General features: G+C 43.1%; 1 protein-coding gene across 6 annotated transcripts; it reads left to right on the top strand.

The window, feature by feature from the left end:
* The first annotated feature begins 1,577 nt into the window (after window positions 1-1,577).
* On the top strand, window positions 1,578-18,300 carry LOC108397765 (ribonuclease 4-like). 6 transcript variants are annotated; one of them, XM_017661332.3, is made up of 3 exons: window positions 1,677-1,815; window positions 14,173-14,311; window positions 17,042-18,300. In XM_017661332.3, exon 3 carries the CDS (start codon window positions 17,059-17,061, stop codon window positions 17,500-17,502), a length of 444 nt encoding a protein of 147 aa, XP_017516821.1. In that variant the 5' UTR covers window positions 1,677-1,815; window positions 14,173-14,311; window positions 17,042-17,058; the 3' UTR covers window positions 17,503-18,300. The 6 variants fall into 6 exon arrangements, with proteins under 6 accessions (XP_017516819.1, XP_017516821.1, XP_036856617.1 ...); XM_017661333.3 differs by lacking the exon at window positions 1,677-1,815 and adding an exon at window positions 7,611-7,694; XM_017661330.3 differs by lacking the exon at window positions 14,173-14,311 and having other exon boundaries at window positions 1,578-1,815.
* Window positions 18,301-19,185: the final 885 nt, after the last annotated feature.

Here is a 19,185-nt window from a genome sequence, read left to right on the forward strand (position 1 = left end):
CTGTGACTGTCTCTGGGTTTTCTCTCTCTTGTTCTGTCTTCTGGAGTCTCATTCTCCGAACTTTACTCCTGTCCCAAAGAAAAACAGTCGCGAGAATGCGAGCTTCCCGCGTCTCATCTAAAAAGAAATGGATCTTGTGGGATCAGGCTTTTAAACTGAGGAGACAAGTATGTGTCAACTTCCCCACAAAACTGCAAGAGGTCTGAGTTGCCCTTCCAAACATGCTTTTCCTTCTGCCTTCTAGTTGATCCTAGGTTGCTGCCTGAGGTCTAAAGGGTGGAGACCCAAGACCCCTCGTTGGTAAAAACACTGTATATGCAACTGTGCGTAAGTACGTGCGTGCGACCTGCGGGACTCTAGAATTTGGGAACAACCCCCTGTGACCTTCAGCCCGAGTACTGCCCCAATACTACACACATCCATCCAGGTGGAGGCCCTTACGAGGCAGTATTTATTTAGCTATGTATATGATTTTTATAGTTCCACAGAAAGATTTTGAGCCGGAGCAGATAACAGGAATAGGAGTTGACTGAGTTGGGATGAGCTGGAATCGAATTCTTGACCGGTAAACAATTTAAGCAAAGGAGGGGGGGGGGGGGAATTGAAAACTTCGTTCTCATTCAGAGAAACTTAGAGAGGTTTGGACTATACGACCGCGCGCCAGACTGGTTTACCTCCAACCGACTCCAGCTTCCTGTATTTTGATGCCCAATAGCCCTGACTTTAGGATTTTATGCTCACGCGAGGTAACAACACTGACAGATATACTTCCCGCATGTCTGTCCTGGGCCTCAAGACCCTACAGCCAGGCAGCCGAGCTCCCCTTGGGCCCTGAGGCTTCAACCGGGTTCTCTCCAGCTCCCTCCAGACTCAAGCTCGCGGCTGGAACCGTCTGGGCAGGACTTGGTGGAGGGCAGACATGTGGCCTGCAGTCTGAAAGGCTGCCTCTCCTTACCCCATTGGGGAGAATTAGGGCCAGGCGTGCGACTTCATGAAAATGGGAAGAACTAAGGAAGGCAAGAGGTAAATGTCACAATGGAAATCAAACTCCTGAGCAGCCTGGCGGCCGACTGCTGAAGAAAACAAAAATGAAGTTCAGAGTAAACAGAGGGAAGGGTCCCTCCCTGTAGCTCGTTGGTCTAAGAGTATGAGAAAAGTGTTGGGCTGTGGCTCGTTGGTCTAGGGGTATGATTCTCGCTTTGGGTGAGAGACGTCCTGGGTTCCCGGACGAGCCCAGACTGTTAACACTTCTTTCCTCTGGAAACCGCTGAAAAAAGTTCCGTTCTAGTACAAACTTCCCGTGTTCCAAGTTGTTCTGGGAGAGAGAGGTACACTGAACCAACACGTCCCAGCCGCTCCGCCTATGGACGCCTCGGAGGGGCCGCTTCGCTCCTGGGAACGAGGGCCGGTGTCCTCCCGGCAGTCTGTGCCCCGGTGGCTTCCCTGAGCGACGGGCGTGGTTCGGCAGGCTCCCTCGCTGCCCAGACGGGGACTCTCCGCTCGCCTGGGTCCAGGGCTGCCGTGGCCCCCGCTCCCGCGGCGGGCCCGGGCGGGGTCCTTCTAGGAGCGAGGGCGCGGTCCCCGCTGCGCAGAAGCTTGCGCTCCGGCCCTCCCGTCCCGGCTGCGCCCGCGTCCGGTCCGGTTAGACACCCGCCCGCTGACCACACCGCGCTGGATCCAAAGCAAGGTTCTAGAGAACATCTTCGTGTTTTCTACCAGCGCCCCATCTTCATACAAAGGAGGAAGAAGCGGGCAAAAACCAAAGACTTCTCCTTCCGCGGCCTGCCCATTTCTGCGCCTTGCAGCGAGGTCGAGGTGGGTTCACGCTCCTGCTCCTCCTTGCCAGCAGCTTGATCGAGGGCGTTCTGGACGGGGGAGGCCTTGTAAACCGAGGCCGTGTGGGGCTCCTCGGGGAGGCGTTTGCGTGACCGGACTGGAGTTGCTGGGGAACGGGAAGGAAGGTACAAGTCCAGTTGTTACACGAGTGAGCGATTGTGTATTCCCGCCCAGCTGTGTGTTTTCCGCAGCTGAGCAGAGATGGCAGCGTGAATGCCTGTTGCCTAGAACGTAGGCTCAGGGACCACAGAATCGACGAACCAAAGGATGGCCTGCAGAGGCCAGTGCTTGGTCAAAACCAGTAAGTTTTTGCTTGGTGCCCAGGTTGATCGCCATATTTATGAAGCAGGCCTTGTCCAGTTTTTGCCCGTGTAACTACCATTTGGGGACTGGTGTTTTTGTCTTCTGTTTACTCACTTCTTTCTCCTCACCCTTAACCCATCCTTAGCCCCTACTGTGAAATTCTTGGAGACATTTTGCCAACAGCCTCTTCCCCAAGCTCTTTTACTGGAATGTTGGTATCCTCAGCTTTTTTACTCTGAGAAAGCACATCAAATTAGAACAGCACATGGGCGAAACAGAACATGTTTATTTAGGAAGGACAGTTAAAAACAATTTCAGCACCATTCTGCCAACTAGGGAAATCTCAATTAAGCCAAGACCCTCCCTCTGTGTCATTAAGAACCTTATAATCAAATCATAAATATAATTACCAGAAACCCAAGTGACAGACCATGGCCAGCTTTTCAGAAGAAGCCTCAGGTATTCAAAGAGCTACTAAACTACACAGTTACTAACTAGCTAGTTAGTACAGAAGGATAATTTTGTTAGACACTTGATTTCAAGCAAGTCTGTAACAGATAAAGGGGAAGTAAAATATTTTTGGAATTTACAGAGCTATTCAATGTCGATTTCCCTTAAACAGCAGCTTTCAGTGGCACCTTTACAATTAGCTTTGATTTTCTAGAAATTACTAGCATGGAATATGAGAGCAATGTGGTGCATTGGAAAGTTTCGGTCACAGAATCACCAGATGTTCCTTGGGCTATGCATGTTTCCTTTCTTTGTTCCTCAGCTTTCTCATCTGTAAAATGAGGAGTTGACAGTCTCTAAGGTCCCTCATTTTGTGACTGCAAGGAGTAACAGGGTGCACGACTCTTACATAAAAGAAGGTGGTACTCCAATACCACCTTGTGGAGAAAACCTGTAGTTTGGCAGAGAGGATGGCAGAACCCATTCCAGCAAAAGAGAAATGACTTTGGCTGTTGTTGAAAGAGCAGATGACAGGTTATAAGTCGGCAAATGTAAGAAATTTGTCAGGTTATTGTTGGAAGCATTAGCCAATGTGACTTAGAAATTAAAACAGATGGCTAAGAAAGTGGACCAAAGCAGGCAAGTGAAACCCCTCTCTAGGAGTTTTCATTTAATCTGTGTTTGAGCAAAGAGCAATCTCTGTAAACAATTACTCTCAGAAGAACACCTTGAAATATCTGGGAGAGAATGGGCACAAAGCCCAGAATTTGTTGAAAAGTAAATGTTTAATTTTTGTTTTTGCTTGGAGATAAAAGCATGTTAACAAGACTTTGTCCCAATTCTCCCTCAGTCAATAGTGTCCGCCCTTCCTGGAGATGTGAGCTTTTTCCTCTTTTTTCCATGTGATCTTTATCCTCTTTTAACCATATTTTTTGTTACTAAATAGGTTTCATGCTTATAGATATATAAAATGTTATAGTTACAAAGGAATTTAGAGATTAGTTTCTTCCCTCCATCACCTAATTCTATAGTTAGTCTTCAGGACAGAATTAAGCATATGTACTCTGTATAATTGGGAAAGCATGCCAGCACTAGGTTTCTTAGGAGAACCCACGCTTCCTGTGTCTATGTGCAAAGAAACTATTGACTTGAAGGGACAGACATAGAAACAATTTGGGAAAAGGGGAATGACTTTTAAGTTCAAGCTGTCAGAACATGTTTTTAATACATGAGTATTTTTTTCAATTGGCAATTGCTTTACAGCTATTAAAATTACTGACAAGCTATGATGTTCCTTGTGTAGGTATTTCTGAAACACAAATGAGTAAGCACTTAGATGCATTTTAATGAAGTAGTCACTTTTTTCCCAAAAAACTGTTTTTTCTGTTCCATCATAACTTCATTGTACCAAGCTGAAAAGAAAAACAATTAGAATGAAAGCAACCATTCACCATTCACTTAGGTGGCTTTTTACATTGTCAACTACATGAGGAGGCTGTGAATTCTCTCAAGGTTGTCAGATGAAATCCCAGAGGCAGAGAAGGGACCTGGCTGTGTTCAAGGGCTGCAGGCTGCTCCCCAGCACCGCTGCATGACTCCAACACCAGAATATCAGAAACCGATCTGTTTGTGTGAGTTGGTGCTTGTACTGGTGTTTGAGGCCATGGGATTCTGTGTGTGTGTGTGTTTAATTTCGAAGTAGAATACCTTATCTCTGCTTTTAGGCAATTTATCAGAGAAGTGTCATGTTGATCAAATAATCTTGATCCTCATAGAGTATGGAAGTCAACTGCTGTGTGCCTTGTCCAGGATGCTTGAACAATAGGGGCGTTGCAGTGGGCCTGACAGCTGTCCTCCCTTCCAAAGGACTGGTCGGTAGCTTCTTAGAACTCAGTTCTTCAGTGTCTTTTTAAAAAGTAACGTGATTAATTTAAAATAGGTACCACTTGCAAATAGTGTGTTTGCCCACAAAGGAAAGGGAGCATTCGGGCACTCTGATGGATGCCAGTGGAGGCCTCACTCTGTGGGCCCCAGGTCCTCTTTGCTCCTAAAGGACTTTGAACTTTATTGTTTGGCAAAAACAAATATACTGGTCAGAGACAGGCCTCTCCCTTCCTTTCCAGAGACTTCAGTAGTCCTGAGACACCAGGTACCAAGCGAAGGGCAGTGTATGGCAGTTTGCTTTATCCTCTTTTCACTTCCCTTGCTTTTTTTCCCTTTGAGCTCAGGATTTCGTTAGGGATGCAGGGAAAAGGGAAGAGGACAGGGGAAAAAGTGCTCAGGTAGGACTGTGCCCAGTACAGCTGCAAAGCTGGTGAGGTTTGCCCTTTTTCAGGTTCTCCATGCTGCCCACTTTTCTTCCTCCTTAAATCCTCAGCCCTTCCAGTTTGCCAAAAACTGTTCCTAAGAGAGACTCTAAAGCACACGCCCAAGGATGTGTAAATCATTGGCATCTGTTTAAAAAATTAACCATCCTAGGGGCTTTTGCATTAGAACGGGGATCAAAACGTTAAAAATGAAGGCGTATCAGTGGGCTTTCAGGATTTATCAGTAGTAGAAGCAGGGCTTTCCTGCAAACTTGGAAGCCTTTTTGCTGTACCCACGAACCAGACCCACCTTGTTCGCTGACTGCTATTAAACCAGTCTTGTTTAGTAAGCCTTAAAAGAAGCCAGGAGAGTTTCTGTTGTAGGGGTCTCCAAAGTGAGGTCAGATAGTGCATTTCTAGAAGCAATGAGGGATAACAAAAAGAACTTAGGGCCTAGGAGTTGTCTAGTCACTGCTTTACAGACTAAGGATGTAGAGGTGAATAAGCCAGGTACTCTTTTCTCAGATGGTTCCATCTAATGGAGAGACAATGTGGTTAATTAACTATCAAGGGAGTGATGGCTGACTGCCTGTTTCCTGGTTATACCAACCTGGAGTAAAAGCAGACCCACCCCACCCGTGTTGTAAGAACTCCAGATTCTGTTGTAAGAACTCACATTCTTTTCTGAGCATCCTGAAGTTCCTGGAGGGTGTAAACATGCTTGCAAACTAGGCTTTTTTTAGCCCACACAATGAGGCTGTAATTTACTTCCTTCTTGCTCCAGCTCCCTGGGTGAGGTCTATGCCTGCCTTGCAAAGGGACCCACCCTGCTGAGACTGTCTAAAGATGTCAACACGCAGTGTCCTCCTCCTTTTTAGTAGAGCATATGGTCTGACCTGATACTCTAGGTCGTGTCCAGATTCGCCTCAAGTGTGTCCCAACAGGATCCTCAAGTGGGGCAAGCTATTTTGCCTCCTGCCCCACCCCCATCAGCCATGTTGTAAACTTCTTTACACCAGCTTGCTATGTTCGCTCTGAATCACAGAGAGATTTCTTGAAACAATCTTGATTTTCACTCGAGGTTTCATTGTGGTGCCTTGCACCAGGCCCCAGGAAGCTGGCTCAGATGTGTATGTGGATGGCGCACACTGTACCTTGCCCGGCACTGCTTCACAGCCTTGCATCTTTCTCCCACCTCTCATCATGTTCTTCTCTTGGGATGAATCCTTTCTCAGAGGCTTCTCAGAGGCATCACAGACTCTTAAACAAATAGACTTTGCTGGGCTGACTCACCAGATTTTCAGACACATCAGGACACATCTGAAGTCTAGTCAATGCAACTTAAGCCGACAACCTGGGACTCCTGTTCCAGGCTTGCCTCTGTAGGGGAGAGTGCTGGGTACACAGGAACCACAAAAAAAGAAGTGGGCAGCTCCTTCTGGCATGGGGTCCATCAGGACTCAGAGAATGTACTGCTTAATCTGCATCTGGAATGATGAACAGATTTTCTCCCTGCGGATGACAGGTTTGAAGTCTGACTGCATCATTTATCTGCTCTTTGATCTTAGAGTTTCCTCATAAGAAAAACTGACTAGCATAATAGCCACCTCACACAGTCCTGTGGATGGTTAAATATAATCATGTATGTGAGAGCTTCATAAAATGAAAGGTGACACTGATTATTAGAATTACTGTGTTGTTTTCAAGTGCAGTTGTTTTAGAGGCAGGCAGCCTGGCTTTAGATGACACCCTCTCAAATACAGACAGACGGAAAACTTGGAGGTGGGTGAGTGACAACAGAGGGTTGAGGATTTTTAGAAGAGATGACTGTTCAAGATTTAGCACCAGCATAGGTGGTTGCTGGGGGCCTGTGAAATAGTTGGCATCCTTCTGCTGCCTGATACTTGAACCCACAGGCTCTACAAAGTGATCCTGGTGGCCTCTGGCCCACTTGGCTGGTTTCTGTGCAAGCCCAGTGCTGTGTGTGAATGCTCTATCAGTGTTGCACTGGTGGTGGAGATAATTAATTTTGTAAATATGTTATGAGGAATGGATGATTAAGTACTCAGGGCTAGTCTCCTGTGGACAGGTAAGGGTGAGAAAGAAATCCAGGAAATGTGGCAAGAACACTTCTGAGAGTTAGTAAGTGGGAGGTTGAGGTCAGGGGTAGGCTATTAATACATGTCACACAAACTTCTCTAGAAGTGCTCTCCTGTTTCTGTGAAATCCTTGGAATAACTTCTTATCATCCTTTCATGACAACAAATAGAAAGTACAGTGTAACAGCATCCTACTGGAAGACCACATCTTACTCTGCAGGCTTCTTGCCAGGCAGTTCTCAGAGTTGTCGTCTAAGATCAGAAATGACAGCCTCTGGATCTAGATCGTTGTATGTGAATATTGAAACCCTGGTCTTGCCACGGGCAGGAGTAAGAACCACAGACCTCAGAAAAAGGCAGCTTTGGGACAAAAGGCATGTTTACAAACTTTGCCTCTCTGAACAAATCTCTAACCCATTCAGTTGGGTTAATATTTGACCCAGAGCCATGCCCAAAGAAGAGGTGAGTGACTCTTCTCCATTTGTCTGAGAGCAGTGTCCTTGGTTTTCATGTCTCTGCCAGGATTGGGGATCTTTAGATCTAGTCTCCCCACCCCGTTCATCTGTCCACTATATAATCAGAACCAGAGGGGTGCTTCAGGTTCAGACAGCTGGAGCCCATCTGCTAGAACAGAGAGCTGCAGGAACCCATCTTCAGCTGGAGGAAAACTTCCAGATTTTTGTATGATTCTTCCTCCTGGGTAATCTATTGTTTTATTTGTGCTATTTCTAGCCAAATATCTACTTTAATGAAACTATTTTTAACCTTTTAAAGTCTCCAGGCCTAAGATCACGAATTAAGAAGAAAATGAATCAGATTCTAAAATTTTAAATGAAAAGATGTCTTATGGGATAGTTTCTATGTGGGTAGAGAAATTAGTGAGGCTGAGAATAAGTGGAGATTTAGGAGGGATTCCTAAATTGTGATAAAATCCCCAAAGGTCAGGGGAAGCCATTGCTGGAGGGCATCTGGTGACCCCCCCAAGGTATAGGCATTATACGTGGCTTAACAAGGAAGGAAACAGAATGTGTACTTTCAGATGTTTTTTAATATCCTTCCCTGCTAATTTCCTTCCTTAAGGAAGTTTTGGATGCTCTTTGAAAGCAAAGTAGCACACATCCCAAGATCAAAAGAAAGTACACTGCAGGAATATTGCCCTCGAATACAAAAAGTATGGAGGTATGGAGCTATATGTATGGAGATTGTAACCACAGTTTTTCATCATAAATTGTCATAAGTTAACTCCTTGGTGCATAAAGTTTGGCAGATCTCTTAAATATAAAACATTGTGGGGAGACGAAGAGAATCTTAATTTTTGTGAATACTAAGAAATTGGTTTGAGACAGAAGATAAAGTCAGTCTAAAGAACAGTTAGGACAAATTCCACTGACAAAAAGCTGACTGACAGTTATGGGCTTGGGTATAGAAGCTTATGTATGAATGAGTTTGGCCACTTTTGATCTAATCAGATTCAGTTCTGTACCACAATTACCTCTTACTTATTTTCTCCCAATTCCATTTTACCTCTCTCTTTGGGAACTTTAAAATTGAATATTTGAGGAAATTGTGAATGGGGGAGCAGATGTTCAATGCTGGTGGTTACTGGGATTTGGTTTCTGGATGTCGTAGGGAGTCAGGATTACAATAAGCCTGACCAAACTTTGGTAGAGCTGTTACAAAATCAATGTGCAAATAAGAAAGATCCTACTTTACCTCTCCAGATTGGGATGTGAGGGCCTTCAACCTTCTATGAGCAAGTGGCTTTTTAGGACATGAACCCCTATGTAGTATCAAGGCCAGTGCTTTAAGTAGAGGTAGGCTGTGGACCTGGCTTACACATCCAGCCTTAAGGGATGATGTATCTCTGTGAGACTCTGCCACAAGTCATCCTCTATTACTTCCAACTGGTGCCTAGTGGCTTACACCAACTAAGCTTATACAAACTTATCTCTGCAATTCCATGGTCACTGGACTTCTGCTAGTAAAGCTAAAAAAGACTCTCGTATGCTTAATGAGAACCATGAATTCAAACTTTTAAAGTTAGCAACTCTTTTATTTTATATGCAAATTCAGGCCTGGAGAGGAAAATTAAGTCAGTCATTAAAAATAATTATTCATAGTCTTTCATGAGGCAGACACTGTGATTTCAAGGTGAATGATATGGCCTCTGCCCTCCTGTAGATGATACACCAGTAGAAAACACTGAGAAGTAAACAGGTAATCACATAAACAGGAAAGATCACATGGATTATGGCTTGGAAGTGGCAGCAATGAATCTTGACAACAGGAAAACCTTATTCTGTGATATCATTGTAGGTAGATCCTGGTTTTGTGACTTTTCCTTTGACACTTGTATCTACTGAGGTAGCCTTGGTCTTAATAGCTAAAGCATAGAGTGTTTGGACTGAGACTCTAGACAGACCTGCCAGCTCACACACCCTTCTGTGAATAGCAATATCCACATGACTTGTACGATACTGGTACTTCCTACAAGGACCCACTGTGTCCCCTACAGCATGGAAGACATTGGCAACATTCCTGTCCACCACCCACCTGAGGACTCATGTGAACACCACCAATTCTAGATCTGCTTGCTAATTTTTAAATCTGGGATTATGAACTCTCTGGCAGAAAGGTGTTGTCTGTGTAATCTCTAAAATCCCTCTGATCTTGAGAACCGGTGTTTCTACAATTGCCTTTGACGTTAGAAGGCAATATTGTCCATTGCAGAGCAAGAGACTTCATTGATTACAAATCAATAAAACTTTGATGAGGTCTTCCAAACAACTAGAAAGAAAAACACACCCAGAGATGGAAAAGCACAATGTGAATGTAAAGAGCTTGGCAGATGCGTAGCATGGCTGCCCAGCAGCTGTGTTGGAGCAGCAGCCATGTAGGAATATTGTTATTCTTTGAGGGATGGCTCTCCTCTCTGCAGTCATGTACCACCTTCTTGCTAAACTCCCAAGAACACTTCCACTTGATTCTATTACAAAATATACTCAATGTGCTTAGAGGACAACTTTTCAGCTGCTAATTATTTCATTTTTTGTGGCATGACCAAAGTACTTCTTAGTGTATAATTTAGTATTCTTCAGCAGTGTACCAAATGTGTCTATAGTTATTATGAAATAGACAAGGTGGATCAATGCCAAATGCTGATGAGAAAGAGCTCACTTTGCTCACTGTGTCTCCTTCCCTCCCATGTAAGCAGCAGAATGCTAGAGTCCCTTGTCTTTCTAGATTCATAGTCAGACTTCCAGGGCTATTTAGCCATCCTACAGGTTGAGTCCTAGGACCTGTGGCTACCTTAAGGGCTACAAAAATATATGATATGAAAATAACATTAATTTATTTACACACAAGAAAAGCACAAAATAAAAATTAAAAATTAATTTAACATCTATGAACATTTAAAATTAATTTTTAAATTTAGGCTTTATAAAACTTATATTTAAGAATAATTTGAAGGTCAAATGTTTCTTCCGTTATGAGAATTTCTCAGTATGTGTGATGATTGCCCAGAAATCATAGCCAATCATAAATTAAAGAAGTTACTCACAATTTGAAAAGCAAAATTATGAAAATCAGTTTCACATTTACAGTGAAAAAATCACTTTTATTGTTGGATGTGGGGGCATTCACATATAGATCTGATATAATGTGGAGTAGGACTAAAGGCCCTGAAGGGTCTTTAAAATTTTCTCCAAAAGACTAGGGGTGTGTTCAGAAACTACCTGCTGAAAATACCAAATACCTTTCAGTTCTCAAATCTTCAAATTTCTTAAGGCATAAAATCTTAAAAGTTCATAAGAAATTTGTTTTTTACTTTGTTGTAATTTATACTTGTTTAATTCTACTTTAAATTATCTATCATTGAGTTAAATCATACCCCAGGAAGAAGCACCATATTTACCCTATGGGTGCATTTAAGTGTCTGTGACACACCACCCGAGGATATGTGAGTTCTACAGACTGACAGCTTCTGAGAGATGATGGCAGCAAACCTCTTCTTTGCTTTCTTCTTCTTTAGAAGAAGATGTTAAGAAACCAAACCATTAAATTGTAAGGCCTTTGATTTGATGAAAAGGTCTAAGGAGTTTGGGTTTTTTTTTTTTTTTTTAGCATGCTAGCATAATTTGCCTATGTACACATGCAGGGGAAACTAAAAAATATTCTCTAAGAATAATCCAGATTGTTCCCAATGCGAGAAGCTTGAATTCAATTCGTCTTCCTCCAGTCGTCTGTAGTGTGGACTCCAGACCCACTTCCAAACATAACGTGGATTCTTCAAGGCTCCTCCCTGCCTTTGTAAATAGTACATTGTAATTCCATCTTTCCACTTCTTGGGGAGTTAGGTCGGCCTCCCTTCACCTCAGGGTGAAACTGCTCTCAACTGCTCTCCTCATAGCCAGCTGACTAATTGACCTGAGTACCTGGAATCCTATCTTCAACAATCCTCTGATTGGCCCTTCCCTGGGCTCAGGGGTCCCTAAAAGTCCCTCGTCTTCATCACACACACCCAGTTCATTGTCTCATCAGTAAATTGGAGTACCCATCCTTTCCCCATGGGAGCCGCATGCTCTCTTAGGAAGGCAAGTGGGTCTGAATGGAATTTGTACTCCAGGACCTAGCACAATGCCTGGTACCCAGGAGGGGCTAATGTAATGTTGTTATTGAATTAATTAACAAATGAATTAAAATGTGATTGGATTTTATAATGCTACAACTGATAGAAAGGCATATACTCATGGATCCTAAGGTATTCCTTAGGATGAAAGAATGTTTGGGACTGGATGTTGTATTGAAGAAACTTTTAAATTAACTTTCCAAAGAAATGGATTGACAAGAAGGATAAGATTACTGAGGGAAGGGAAAGAAAAGATACAGTTAGCTGACTCAGGATACCAGATTCATGATGCCCCATCAGAGACAAAGTCCCCCTCCTTTCAGCCTAATTTGGCAATGTTGTTCTGTGCCCCTCCCACACCTCCTTTTGCCCTTGGCAGGAGCCTTTGTTGGAAGAGATGGTGATGGGCCTGGGCCCCCTGTCCTTGGTCTTCATGCTGGCTCTGGGGCTGACCCCACCTGCCCTGGCTCAGGATGACTCCAGGTACAAACACTTCCTGACCCAGCACTATGATGCCAAACCCAGGGGCCAGAATGACCGATACTGTGAAAGCATGATGGAGAGACGAGGCCTGACCACACCCTGCAAAGACACCAAAACCTTTATTCATGGCAACAAGGGTAGCCTCAAGGCCATCTGTGAAAACAAGAATGGAAACCCATATGGAGCAACTTTAAGAATAAGCAAGTCTCCTGCCCAGGTCACCACTTGCAGGCATGTGGGAGGGTCCCCCCGGCCTCCATTGCCAGTACACAGCCACATCAGGCTCCAGGCTCATTGTTGTTGTTTGTGAGAACGGCTTGCCTGTCCACTTTGATGAGTCCTTTTTCCACCCATAACCGGCAGGCCACTGGCCCAGAGCCGGCTCTGCTCTCCTTGCATTTTCCTCCTCACACCTGAGAACAGGGGTGGCAGCATTCATTGCCTAGGGACTCAGAAATTGAGCTCCCTGGATTCTTTGCTTTTTGTTCTACAATATGGTTAATAAATAAGAATGTCTCTGAAATCAGTAAGAATCAAAGTCTTCTCACTGATTTTTGACCTATTGATTTTTCCCACTTTCTCTACTAAGCTGCCTCTGAGAGGACTGGATGTAATAGAAATGCTTTTTTCCTTATCAGTCAGTTCCTTATCAGTCAATAGGGAGGTGGACTTTACCTTTCTGTGAAGGTAAGGATGTTAAAATCATCCTGCAGTGAGAGCTGGGAAAATTCCAGGGCTCTAGACCACTAAGCAGAATTTTCAGGAGGGGTAAATAGCTTTTGCTATCAAATAATAAACCAATATTACTTTTATAAATGTTAAATGTTGAGGAGAAGAGTTTTGGACTAAAGAAGATGAATTACATGTTTTTTTTCTCCTGTCTCCTTCTGTCTCTCTGTCTCTCTGTCTCTCTCTCTCACACACATGTACAAATGCATACAGCTACTTGGATACCAAAGTCCATTCCAGATATCTACCACTTAAGAAGGAGGTAATTGTGATGTTTCTTTGAATGGAGTGCTCCCAGGATATGCTCATGGTTATTTTATATGAAGATTTAAAAAATCGATTACATTATTTTCTCTTTAATCTTTCACTTTTCCAACTGATGACTGGCAACTGTGAGGTCCTAAGGAAGTCAGAAATATTCCAAACCTATCCTTTATTCTTCTTCAACCTGATTTGTTTTCAAATCATAAATATAAACATAAATTAACAGACATTCTATAAAATATATTGATCAGTTCACAGGGTCAGTGATCAACTTCCTGTTACCTAATTTCTATCAACAGGTGCTTGGATATTTTATTTAGGAAGTAGTTAATAAATTGTAATTATAAATCACTAGTTTTTCTGTCATGTGAATATATGCTGATAGTGATCACAGTATCACCAACGGGGGCCTCTCCTGCTGCCTACATTGCCCTGAAATGGGCCAAAAGCCCTCCTCAGTACTGAGTTGTATACCAGTGTCCAGCTGCCACCTGGGAGAGCCCTGCCTCACTGGAAGTATTCACGTTATGGAGGAAGGGATGGAGAAGGAGGTTACTGGGGCACCCTCAGCATATGAATCTGTCCACCTTGAGTTAATCGATTTCAAAACTGAAAACACTGTCATTTCCTGAGCAAGTAGGGAGGAGAGGTTTCCAAACCTCTATTATTAGGAAATTTGCCTTCTAAAATCTCAAAAACCCCTTAGGAAGAGAGGAAGTTCCAGGTTTTGGTAGAACGTTTAGACCCCTTTCTCAGGTTCTCCAGTCAGTACTGTCTCCTTGATAAGAGGTCAAATGACTCCCATACAGATCAGTGCCTCATGTAAAGTCTTGAAAGGGAAGGTCAGAGGCATGGACCATTATTATATTGATCATACCATAGCTGTGAAAACTCCCATTGTCTCCAAACATTTGCTGAGAGCATTATCACTGCTCATATACCCTCCTCTGGTGTTGGGGCAAATGACTGCTTCCTAGGAAATCTCACCGCAGTGGAATGGAGTGCTTCCTGATTGCTACTGGAGCTAGCAGCTGGGTACTTTTTGATTCAGGTCTTTTGTTCTCCCACATAGAATGAAATGTCAAGTCACAGGCAAGTCACTTTATCTCAGGTGCATCATCTGAGGCATTGAAGGCCTGACCAGCTGTGCTTCCCTGACTTTTCAAGGAAAAGAGAAGAACACTCCCAAACGACAAGTCCTTTGGAGAATGGTAACTCACAAGGAAGAAAATTCCATGCAATTTGGAGAGGAAAACTTTCTATGGGCACAGCATAAATTCTGGTGGCTGAGATATGTCTGCTTAAATACAGCTTTCTAATTTCTTGGGAATACAAATGCTCTATAAAATAGAGGGGTCAATAATACATGCAGTTCAGTGTAGCCATTCACTATTTTACCAGACTGAAGGAAGCAAAGCAAGCCAAGAGAAATGGAAATTGTAAAAAGGATAATTGCCAACATTTACGGTACACTTTCCGTGGGCTTGTGATAAAGCATTGTGATAAGCTCTTTACATTGATTTTATCATGTATTCTTCATAACATCCTTAAAGGGTAGGTATTGTATTATTATTATGCTCATTTTACTTAGAAGGAAGTATGCTGAGAGAGGTTAAGTAATTTTCTCAAGGTCAGCATGGCAGAGCTAAGCCTTTGGGGGTCACAGTATCAGAAGATCTTGTGGAAAGCCAATGTGGTGTGGTGGAGAAAGCCTTTGGGCCAAGCTCTGGCCAAAAAGTATGTGCTGGGATGATTTGGGTGTGATTTCATTTTCTGTTTTAGCTAGAGCTCTGAGATGTGCCCATTGATGTCTACAGGGGACCTCTGTTCACGAATATTTTCTCATGTTAAATCTGGATGGTGGAACCGAGGCCATGATTTGCTCTCTCATGAATTGTTTAAGCCTTCTCTGTAGCCAGTTATCTTGTTAAGCCATGTTCTTGGTGACAAAGAAGCAGGATGAGAAAAGCAAACAGAACTGTGCAAGATTAGAGGTGTAAGATTAGATTTGGGAAAAACAACTCAAAATATATTGTGTGATGAAGCTGTTACCCAGGGCTAAGTGTATCTTCAGAAGTCATATCCATTGGTCTTGGGGGGAGGACCACTTCTCCCTGCCACCCTTCTTCCCACAACACCTTCACATCCCTCTCTTCCTGACTCCATATTCCATATCCACAGCTGCAGGCACAGAAAAATGACATCGAGTTTATATCTTTCTGTGCACAGGTGAAAGGTGGCTGCAAACATAGGAGGTGGCATGTAAAACAATGGTAGTTATGTTAGACCCTATGAAACAAATTGCAGGTCCCTCCTCAGCCATTTCAGTCATTCACACAGGGTGATCCACCATCATAAAGCAGAAGCACTGAAAACAAAGGACAGTGGCACTCAGATATGTCCAACCAGGAGCTCAGCTGGGACCAGCCCTTGGACTGCACATGTGGACGTGGGCCCGTCTGACTCTCAGAGAATTGCCCCTGCTGATTTGGGTTGAATCACTTTCTGTTGAATCAAGGATGAATTTTCTTTGCTCCAGTGACTCAGCCCCTCCTTGTTGCAAGAGTTAAGTAGATTCATAGTCCACGAGTTCATGTCAGTCCCAGAATGAAGTGACGGCCAGCAGGCAGCATCTGGCTAGTTAGTGCTGGTGAGTGATTCCCACCTCCTCTGCCAACCCATTCCACCCCTGATTAAACTGTGCTGCCAGAGAGAAGCAACTCTGAGCACAAACGTCTTTAATATCCTGAATGTTTGGGGAATGGGATGAGAGGCACTAGAGGATGGTGGAGGGAGCACAGGTTTTAGAGCCACATGGGCCTGGGTTCCATTCTTCAGTCAGTCAACACAAGTGATGTTCTGAAACTACATGGCAAAACACTCTTTTGTTGTTGCTCTAGAGGTTTTTTGTTTGCTGTTTAACCCTCTAAAAAACTCTATTTTCCACTGCCAAGAGGTGCCACCACAATGACCCTGCAACTCGAGGATACAGATGACTACCAACAGCTAACAAGAAGGGCAGAGCATCAAGGGCAGATGTGTGACAGTGGGGTGTATCAACAGGGCCTAGCATTTTTGGTTGTGCATAGAAATGTCAAGAAAAAACAAAGACACAATCCAAGTCCTCTTCTGTGGAGGTTGTACTGCTTAAATTTACTTTTTAAATGTTTCTTAGCTTTTCTCATTAGTCAATTCCATAAGTTTAAGAAACACCTTCACTTCATTTGTTCATTAGCTCATTGATTTCATTTATTAGTTCATCAGCCAATGTTAACTATCTTCAAAGCTCTGTGGCTGGACACTCAGGGTTTCGTTTGCTTGTTTGTCTTTTTATATAGGATTAACAGGATTTCTAAAAGAACCTGATTTTAGTATCAATAGAAGAATAGCCACATGACAGGAAAGACTAAATCTAATGTTACTCTATCCTCTTTTCTACAACCTTTCTCAATTCCCAGATGTAAGGAATTAAAATCAGTTCATAAATTTTCTTTGACATATCCTGAGTCTGTCCAAACTTTTGGGAATCAGTGTCTCCGGGGAAGCAAACAAGATCCAAAGTTCACACAATTAGGGAATTATCCAGACAATTCCAGCTTCCTTTGGATCTGCCTTTTCCCCTTTCTCACCCTGACCATACAGGCCATATACACCTGGACAGCCACGCCGTCTGGCTCTGTCCTGCGTCCTTGTACTGGTTGTAGCAACTTCTCTCTGTGAAAGGGAACGGCTCTTACTCTTAGAGACGACCATGTTTGCAAACTGTTCACTCTTGGGGAAGCAAGGGTGGGGAAAGGGAGTAGAAAGGAGTGGGGAGACAGTACATATAAGAAGGAGGCAAGAGGGGACTATGGAGTTGAGGAAACAGGTTGCCATTTTCAACACTGTCTCCTTTGCTCAGTTCTTACCTTCTGTTCTCCTGTGCCTCGGTATCTCTCTAGGCACCTCCACGGCTGTGATGGCTCCACAAAGGCCCCACTCACTGCTCCTACTCTTGCTGCTGACCCTGCTGGTGCTGGTGCTGGTACAGCCCTGTTATGGCCAGGATCACATGTACCAACGGTTCCTGCGGCAACATGTGGACCCCGATGTGTCAACTGGCAGTGATGGCTACTGCAACTTGATGATGCAAAGACGGAAGATGACTTTGCACCAGTGCAAGCGCTTCAACACCTTCATCCATGAAAGTATCTGGAACATTCGTAGTATCTGCAGCACCGCCAATATCCTGTGCAAGAATGGCAAAATGAACTGCCATGAGGGTGTAATGAAGGTCACAGACTGCAAGGAGACAGGAAATTCCAAGGCCCCTAATTGCAGATATCGGGCCAAGGCCAGCACTAGGCGTGTTGTCATTGCCTGTGAGGGTAACCCAGAAGTGCCTGTACATTTTGACAGGTAGACGCCACCCTTCAGGAGTTACCACCCAGCAGCAGCTTTAACTTACTCCTTGAAGAGCAATGAGTAATGTGTTTGAGCTGTCCCAAGCTCTGCCTCCTCTGCCCATTTCTTATTCTGTTACTCTATATAAACCATTCTGTTGAATACACTGCATTGAAGAGAAATGAAGACATAAGCCTATAGTGAGTCTAGGCTATTCTGTAATAAATTTTTTTGCTTCCTTTTATAATACTGGTTAGCTTACTTCTCATAGATCCTATCCTGTGGAATATAGTCATTATACTTATTCATATAGCATTTCAAGCATTTCAGAGTACTTTCACCTAAGTTGTATCATTTTAATACCACAACATCTCTGTACTGTTGCTATTATATGGAGGAGCCCAAAGTTAAGGGATTTGCTGAAGACCTGAATTTAGTGGAAAAGCTGAGGCAAAACTCCAGTTTAACTGGCTACTAATCCAGGGCACATTCTGCTTCATCAAAAGGAATGTTTTAAAAGTACTCACTTTTTGTTATTCCTAAAAGTCAGATGTTAGGGGAAGCAGTAACATTTGGAAATATATGCTGGCAAAATAACAGTTCTGTCTGTATAACTTGGCACCCTTGTGACATTCCAGTCTGATAAGATCAAGAAATGATGCAAGGAACTTTCTTTTTTCTTGTTCCAAACTTTTGAATCACTCTAACAAGTTAGAGTATTAAAAATGTACTAGATCATTAAGACTCATTCACTCTTCCTGACTAATTTTTTGTGTTTTCCTTGTAATAAAGGACGTAAGCTATAGGCATCTGAGAAGACTGTGCTGTGGCTCTCGCACGTAGGATCTTTTTTTTCTCTTATCCTCTTTTGATTCTCTGTAGTTTATAAATATGCACACACTTTCGATATCCTCATAAACTCTGGTCAAAGACTAATGCCCATCAGATCCATGATGAAAAACCTTTGTTTCATTTACTCCAGAGGGTATGATTCCTTGCAAAGACAATTCTCACACACCTCCCTTTTCTTTTTAAAAAAATTTTTTATTTTTATTCTTTTGAAGAATAAGTGGCAAAATATTATATTAACTTCAGGTGTTCTTTCTTTGAATATTTAGAAACAAATTAAGGAATAGAGATATATGAAGAAGCTAGCTACTTAAAAAAGTATGTGTGAAACATATAGGGACTAAACTGAAAACATTTCAAGTGCAACAGATATACAAATCTTTTTTTATTGTTTATATTTAAGGTGTACAACCTGATTAGGTGTACATACTCTTTGTGAAATAATCATTACCATCAGGCTAATTAACAAATCTATCACTTCACATAGTTACTTTGTGTGTGTGTGTGGTAGGAACACTTAGGATTTACCCTGGTAGAGAATTTCAGGTATACAGTACAGTCTTGCTACCAATGAAAAACCAAAATTCACCTGAGTAAATCTTTAAGATCTTGTTGGCTTTATTCAATAATTCACAAACCAAGCAACATCTTGAAGAAGTTAGCAGACAGAAAGGCGCTCCAAGGAGCTGTACAAAATGAAAAACTTGTATAGGCAGAAGGGAGTGGGGCAAGAACGTCATACTGGGCAAAAAGGTGGACTGGTTATGGCAAGGCCGCTCTGCTTTTGGAGACGGCAGGAGTTTGCCAGGTGGATGACTGAACTAGTGCTCATGAGGTGATTCCTGATGGACTG

This window comes from Manis javanica, chromosome 8, assembly GCF_040802235.1.
Source record: "Manis javanica isolate MJ-LG chromosome 8, MJ_LKY, whole genome shotgun sequence".
In the NCBI taxonomy this organism is placed as follows: Eukaryota; Metazoa; Chordata; class Mammalia; order Pholidota; family Manidae; genus Manis; species Manis javanica.

What these genes read in the sequence shown, in the direction of transcription:
- LOC108397765 (XM_017661328.3), top strand. Translation starts at nt 2,104, where the DNA reads ATGGCCTGCAGAGGCCAGTGCTTGGTCAAAACCA. An exon ending in CCAGTGCTTGGTCAAAACCA is followed by an intron (nt 2,138 to 17,041) that starts GTAAGTTTTTGC and finishes GTATCTCTCTAG; the next exon opens with GCACCTCCACGGCTGTGATG.